At 33.7% G+C, this 8,294-nt stretch overlaps 1 protein-coding gene across 1 annotated transcript; it reads right to left on the bottom strand.

Annotated features, from left to right (window-relative positions):
• Nucleotides 1-4,147: 4,147 nt before the first annotated feature.
• LOC132739220 (tripartite motif-containing protein 2-like) lies at nt 4,148-5,970 on the bottom strand (the record flags this gene model as incomplete). Its single annotated transcript, XM_060726882.1, has 1 exon — nt 4,148-5,970. A coding segment is annotated over one exon (1,823 nt), but the record flags the coding sequence as incomplete, so codon positions are not given.
• Nucleotides 5,971-8,294: the final 2,324 nt, after the last annotated feature.

An 8,294-nucleotide genomic window follows, 5' to 3' on the forward strand; every position in this document is an offset into this window, starting at 1 on the left:
GTAATGCATGTATACATCAAGAATACTATCTATTCACATTTACAATGTGTAAACATCTGACCTCTCACATGAATTTTATTGTTAGGTTTTCTAACCTGAACTGTTAAAAGAAATGCCCTATTTTATAAGTGTCCTTTCCTTTGCACTAGCCAACACCAAAGCAGAACCTCCCAATTTCCAAAAGTCTAGCTTCAGGGCTGCATTTCGTTAAAAATCCTAAGTGTATCCTAAATCCTTGGACCAATTTAAGGTCAAACTTAAGGCTATCTAAAAAAGAATGTTTACCATTAGTCAAAGACATCTGACTGACATTAAATTCATTCTCTTGAGAAAAAAAAATTGACAAATACGTTGGCATGCACTTTGTCCTTAATTTGTGAATATGTAATCTGCATAGCTATTTGGACATTGATGGGAGTCATAATATATGATTCATAAGTTAGAACATTTTTCTCTATAAAATGCTAAATTGTCACAAAGATTGATTTCAGACTTAGGACTTTCTACAAAATGCATCCAGGTTAACTTCCTCAAATCACAGTCTTAAGACTGTGAGAAGTAGTTTGAAGTTAATGACCTTTAACAACTCTTTACAAGATGGCCCTATAATTCAATTTTATGACCATAAAGTGTTTTCTTAATTCCTAGCCATGTCAAAGTTTCTTTAACCTTGTCTGAAAAATTATGTTGATAAATGGTGCACAATCTTCCAGACCTTATGAACGATTTATGTCCTCTTTTATTTCAATACTAAACAGGCAAAAAATGAATAATAAATTCACACTTTTTCACTCAATTAAACCAATTCTTGCATAATATTTTTGTTACAACTTTTACCCTTATGATAATGAACTGGCTAAATTTAAAAACAAAGTGCATACTTGGGTTGAATGAGCTGTGTTATACACAAAAATCAACACAAAAAAGTCATCACAAAAGTATGCATTTATCTAATAGAGATTTGATCACCTTAAACATACATGTACAGATCACATAACTATTTCAGTATCAATATTAATTTCACAATTTTTTCATTTTTTTCCAATAACTAAGTTATAAAACTTCACATTTTTCATTTTTTCCAATAACTAAGTTATAAGATTTCACACATTTTTTTTTTCCAAATAACTAAGTTAAAAAAACTTCACAAATTTTTCATGTTTTCGCCTTTAACTTCAGTTAAATTTCTAGACATTTTCTTCTGAGATACATGGATCAGAAGCTTGAAACACTTGATACAAAATTTGATGTTGATTCAAGCACTAATATTTCTATTTTTGGTCACCTCTGTCCATTACTATTTCTACTATTTATAATTGAATTTGACTTTCAAACTGTGCGCTCTTAATAACTAATATTATACATGTATCATACTTCACACTTACAAATTGCCACTTACCACCTTTAGTATCATAAATGACTGCAAAGTCTTGTTTAAATATCATCTTAGTCTTAGAAACTAACATGGTCAACATGCTTGTTAATCTTACGGGGAATTGGTTCTACATTTTCCCTCCGATAACCTATGTGACTTAACATTAAGTAGTGAAACGTCAGTTAGAATATGATTGTAGAATATGGTTTTAATGAGACTGACATGATAGTGAACATCATGCACAAGCTCTCTGATTCAACCTTAGCCACTATTGACGTTAACTTACAAGTCTACATTCATGATAGCAACACGAGGGTGAAAAGTACCATTGTTGATTGTGACAATAACCTAATAGCGAGCAGTTCAGTTATTCAAGTATGTTATACAATTTGATGGTTTTGAAAAAATCAGCTGGAAGAAGTGTAAGTATTTAATTAGAGGTAGAGGAAAGTGATGTCTGTGGTTAAATATTGTTAGATATAATAAAACCCAAAAAAGTCTCTCATGCAAATAAACTGTGATAGAGTTGAGAAAAATCTGTACAATATTTTCTGAGATACACAATGTTATTAACTTTTGCCTACTTTTTTCATTATAATCTTCCTATAACGTAGAAATACAGTGTCAACATCAGTTCTGTTAGGTCCACATTTCATGAAAGTAGATCTTTTTCCCAAAATGAGATTCCTAGTGAGTTAATGTTCTCTGAAGAGTTTCTTAAATTTGATCAATTACTTCTTATACTGGTGATGTTTAAGTTAATTCTATTATGCAGTTCATTTTGAGGCATTGTCTTACTGTATATAGTGTTGGCAGTGTCATAAAAATAATACCCTGGAGTATGTATATTCCCTGTAACTATGTTTAAAGCAGTATCTATTCTAGGGTTCCAAAAGCAGGGAGGTGGGGGGGAGGGGTTGGCGAAAAGTGAGAATTTTTACATTTGTTGATCTTTTTCCTTCTTTCGCTATGTAAAATTCCCCCTCCTTTCATCAAACCCCCCCCCCCCCCCCCTGCCTCTGAAAAAATGGGGGGAGTTCTCAAAAATATGAGTGAATCCTCCCATCCCCCCTCCTAGAATAGAAACTGCTTAAAGTGGCATGCTGTATTCAACAGTCAAGAATTTATCATGCAATTTAACCTCAAGACGGTCAATCAAAACTGCTGTTCAGAACATTCATGAAAGATGCTATTCTATTGGTTCACAAAATGATTTGAGTTTTTGAAAAGCCAATCAGAGATCAGGTTTCAGAGAACAGTTTGGATTTCAAAATTTGAAAGAATCATTTATATTGAGCCCTGTTTCTATGTGAGCAAAAAAATAAGAATGAAATCAACAAAATATGCTGCAAAAATTATCTAAGCCGAATGGTTCGCGGAAAAAAGAAGAATGTTCGGGGATAAAATAATGGCATGAAAGTGTTTGTTATAACCTTCACAGCCTTGAACTATAGAAAAAGTCATTGAAAGTTTGTACAAGATTGATTATCCACAAAACAATCTGTTGGCAGAATTACAATTTGCGTGGCAAGCTTTCAAGCAAGTCCCATAACTCAAGGTTGAAGGTTCAAAGATTATTTTATAGATTTTAAAGGTCTGAATATTAAATGACAATATACCTTAGAATATTTCACACAATATTTTCAAGAGTTTCATCTTATATGTATGAAGGGGAAAAAAAGAGTAAAAATAAATTTTGTGTTTCTCTCTTATCATCACAGACACTTAGAACAACATTAACAATATAGAGTGCATATGGAAATAATGCCGATGTATACTGCTGGGCCATTTCTCTACTGTGGAACTTTATGATGTTTCTCTTCATCTGTCATAGACTTGCTGTCATCTGTCATCATCATCCATTCAATTCATTACCTGTATATAAATATACAAATATTAAAAAATTATCTTACCCACTTTGTAGTTTTGTTATTTCTATCAAACAGCAAAAACAAATCACTTTTTTATTTTCAGGAAAACTCTAAGATAAATGATGTCAGTATATTAAGCATTGAATGTTAAATATTAGATCTGGCTAAGTTGTGTTACAGGGAATGAGAAATGTTGCATTTTTTATCATTTCTCAATCAAAATAGGTCAGCACTTTTCGTGTAATTTTATTGTTTTCATTGCCTCCAAGGTATCTCTTTTAGGATTCCTTTGGTAGAGCCACCAATTTTCCTCACATGATAAAAGTAAACTCCTCCTTAACATAAGGAGAGAAGGCACTGAGATGTAATGTCATTAGGTTAGGTAAAACATTCATCATAGCCCTGTGAAGATTCAGCATTATTCAAAAATATTTTACAAAATATATGCATCCTAAACCAGATTCAAACAACAGACTGCCTGAATAACATGCCACAGCCCTACTAATAGCTTTAATAGATTGCTCACACACTTTCTCCCCAGTATGTAGTAAGTTCTATACAGGGACAAGATAAAGGTCAAATTTATGTTGACTTTCCAGCTTGATCTGTTGAAGTAAGGCTCTTAACTACCCTTCCATGCCTTGTTTTAGGCACTTAGAACACCAGAGTAGACACACTGACCATCAGTAAGCTAGCTGGATAGCTTCCTCAAATGTCAAAGTCCAAAGTCTCTAAACAAGCAGTGGTGAGCAAATTATTGATGCTATAAACCTGTGACACTTGGCCATGAAGGCCCTTATAAATTCTAGTAAAGGAGTAATTCTGGTTCCAACAAGATTAAAAATCCTTTATAAAAGTCATATAAAAACGATGAAACAAACATTAGGATTGTCCTCTGACTCTAGTTACTGGGAGAACTTTTATTTACACAATCAGGTTTATAATTTCCGACAAGGTCAGCCACATATACATGATGGTCTTTAGTTACAGCCAGTCCACTTGGACGTTTCAACTTATCCTCCCAACTGTCTATGCAAAACATCAATTTTCCACTTGAATTCAATACTTGCACAAAGCCCCGACCTTTTTCAATACGAGTGGCCAATATATAGCCTGAAGAGTCAACAACAATCCCGCCATATTCGCCTTTGGACTGGTTTGGAACTTGGCGGGAAAATTTTCCATCCTTTGTGAACACTTGAATTCTATGATCCGCTACAAGGATTTCATCACATTTTCCGACAGTCACAGCTGAGATATTTCTAAATTGTCCCTCCCTTTCCCCTTTGTTTCCGAAAGTCGTCAACAACTTTCCTGACAGGTCGAATATAAATATCTTACTTGCTCCGATATCAGCAACAATAATCTCATCGCGTGAATTCACCGCAATATCAATTGGTTCTACAAAACAGTCATGCGTAAATTTGTTCATGATTTCTCCTTCCTGGTTTACGAAGGTAACTAGTTTTGTTCGCCAGTTTACAACAGCGACATGATTGTCTTTTGTCAGATCAATGCCCATTCCACTTTGATTTTCAAACCCCTCAGAGCCAATATGCCGAACAAAGTCTCCGTATTCATCTATGACCTTCACCCTACTGTTACCCGTATCAAGAATAAAGACATTCCCATCTGAATCTCCAGAAACCACTCGGAGAGGCTGCATAAAGCCTTCCTCTCTTGTACCTCTTGTACCGTACTTCATCACAGGATTGTTATGGTCAGTTACACTAATTGAAAATGGACTCCCTTTGATTGGTCGATTAAATATACCTACACACATTTTATAATTGCCGGATTTTGGTGCTACATAGTGAATCTCGTAAGTGCCGTCATTTCTATCTTTGATTTTTGTGTCAATCAACTCGCCCTTGTCATTTCTGAGATCCGCAATCACAGGATCAGATCCACTTACTCTTGGGTTTCCATGGTAATCCACTGTTGTTATGGTAACACATGATTTCAGATGCGTAATTGCTTTACCAATCTTTGCTGAACAAAGTGCTGGGAATGTTGTACTGACTTTTACGCGACCTAGATTATTCAAAGCATTTGAAATATCTCTAAAAGCGGAGTTGTGCTTGTATTCATAGCGCATGAAACTATTTTCACGTGGCTCAGACAACGTGCTAGTGGAATCAAGTTTTTCATTTAGGTCACTGATCTTTTTAGTTATGTTACGCACTTCAACCTGATACTGCAATCCATCACACTCACCTTGAACTTTTTGTTTTTCTGACTGGATCAAATCAAGCTGTTCTTTTAATATAGTTTTTTTCTCCTCACGAATTTTTCGCACCATGGCTAAGCAATCTTGTCTCCTTTTATCAACCAAAGCTATCACATCTTGAAAGGAACGGTTAATATTTTCCATGGTTCGTTCCACGGAGTTCTCCAGCTGATGAGCTTCAGTGGAAACATTGTCAAACGCATTGTTCAGATTTTTAATACACAAATGGGCCTTATATAGCAAGATTTCCGACATACGTTTAATCGCTATTGAGAATGGAATGACGGTATGTTCACTGGCTCCCCGTCCATTATGCTCCTCTCCGGTACACTGTACGCAGAAGACCGAATCACAGGACTCACAGAAAAGTAGTTCCTCTGCAGCGTGTACAGAGCATTTGGGGATGACATCACGACGCTGTCGAGACATTAGGTCTAAAAGTTGATTGACTATAAAGCTTGCTGGGAAAGATATGACTCCACCTCTAGGAATACCTGCAACAAATCAATACAAGCATTTATATTGACATGAATTTCTCTCGTCTATAAATGGTCTTTATTAATACAACTACCAAAGCAAATAGAAGCATGTGTCATGTTTCTATTTGCAGGTAAAATCTCACATAATACCTTAATTCAATGGCATGAAAAGTACAAAATTCAATATAACCTTAAACAAATCTAGAATAATTCCGTAATGTGCAAATCTTATTTTTTAACTGAATATTATGATGAAGTTTTTTCATTTACTATATCAAAGTTAAGTATTATTATGATACAACAAACGTTACCCTTTGTTCTTATATGAAAGCCTAAATAAAGGTTATTTTAGATTTTAATGAAAACTTCTTTTCCCAAGTCACACAATCTATCAAATGGTAACAGCTGTGTCTTAATTAATAAAACCTAATAAATATAAAACAACAAACAACTTTCATTATTTGAAAAATGGAGAAAAAAATGACAGATTAAGGACTTTTTGAAAAATTAATTTCATTTACATTTTCTTTTTTAAGTATTGAAAAACGACTACAAAAGATCTATTGCATTTTTCTCAATTATTTCCATCTATGTGATTTCTTTTTTCAATTTAGTTTGATTTAATGTTGAACCAACACAAATAGGTCAGATGACCATTTTGTCTTTACTAACAATAAATTAACTAATATTGAGCTATTGTTATATAACTAGCAGCTGTAATCTACATGTAGCTCAATATCCTATTATCATTATAATAAGTGCATAATTATATTTGTTATCTGATGACCTATATATATTGATATGTGTAATTGTCATGTTGTGTTATTCTCATGCAGTTCTTAAATGATCAAAGACTACAAAGATCACCAATGCAGCTTATTCAATTGACATGTTGTGTTATTCCCATGGAATTATATCTTATTAAGATCTATGAATATCTATATAGTATAACTCCACATGATACCATAGACTGCATAGAGAGCAGTTGAAATCATATCTGTTAAAGCAGCCTCCAGTTTTCTATCAGCTTAAATAAGTTTATTTTCCAGATAATCGTTTCATAAAATTTTCAAATCAAAGATATTAAGGTGGAAAATGAAATTTGTCGATGATTAAATAAATAAACAATAAGGGATTCACTCAATTACCTCTAATTCTACAGGTCCGTTTGAGCTCTCTATATTTAAATTAGTAAAGGGGATGATGCATTTCTTAATCTTCTATTTTTAGAAAAGAAAGTCACCAACGCGTTATAAATAGCTCTTGGGACATTGTTTTGAAGAAGGCTTAACAGTGATATGATGCACTTTTCCAAGATAAAATTACTGAAACACTTAGTTTGAAACTGCACAGAATTGTTTTTCCAACAAAAAATAATATCTGAAGGCCGCTTTAAATGAATTTTTTATAAATTCTTTGCATACACGGTATTGGGTATTTCCCCGGGAATTTTCAATTATGTAGCCGTTATCTTATGTAATAATGGGAAAATTCTCTTGCATTGCCATCAAGGTCTTCAGAGAGAGCAAGATGTCATATTATATGTTCATTTTTTTTTTTTACATCAAGACATTTATTCAGAGGGGACTGTTTTCTTGTCTGCTACAAAAATGTATATCATCCGATCAGATGCAGCGAAACTTGTCTAGAACAGCTAGGATTTACACAGTCAAGGAATTTTAATGATAATAAACTCCCAATGTGACTGGTCTGTTTAAATTATACGTCTCAAATATCACTTTAAGCTTTAATATGTCTGTTCCTTCAGGACTCACTCAGTCATCAATTATTGACTTTATGTATGCCATTAGAAAAGAACAGAGCCATCCTAAATGTCTACCTATCCTGAGCAAAATTCACTTCATATTAACAATGGATCTTAATTGTAAGCATTTTAAATTTCTGTAAAATCGTAATTCAAGGCAGTGGGCAAATTCATTACCTCAAATTTAGGCGTGTAAAAGATTAAAAGTCAAATCTAAAATAATCACTCACCTAATAGTTTCACGGCATATAGGACACCTAAACGTTCCTGTGTCCGTGTGATTTGTGTATCGACGATTCTCTTAGGCGTTTTTACACACAGTATGTGAGCAGAGGTAGTAGTTTTGGGTGGTGTTCGTTACTGTCATACACACAGAGACCGTCCGCATGTCAGGAAACTGTCGTTAAAGTTTCCTCTAGTTGATAGACACAGTCTCTACAAGATTTGAGCTCTCATAGCTAAAAATAGAAACATAATAAAATTAAATTAAATCAAGATTTAACCCATCATATGACCAAAGTATAATTTACAAGAAATAGCTGAGCAAAAGCTAGTCTAGCTTAGCTGTTACAAC

The sequence above is a fragment of the Ruditapes philippinarum genome, unplaced genomic scaffold, assembly GCF_026571515.1.
Source record: "Ruditapes philippinarum isolate M1 unplaced genomic scaffold, ASM2657151v2 ctg5576_1_1_1_1, whole genome shotgun sequence".
Lineage (NCBI taxonomy): Eukaryota > Metazoa > Mollusca > Bivalvia > Venerida > Veneridae > Ruditapes > Ruditapes philippinarum.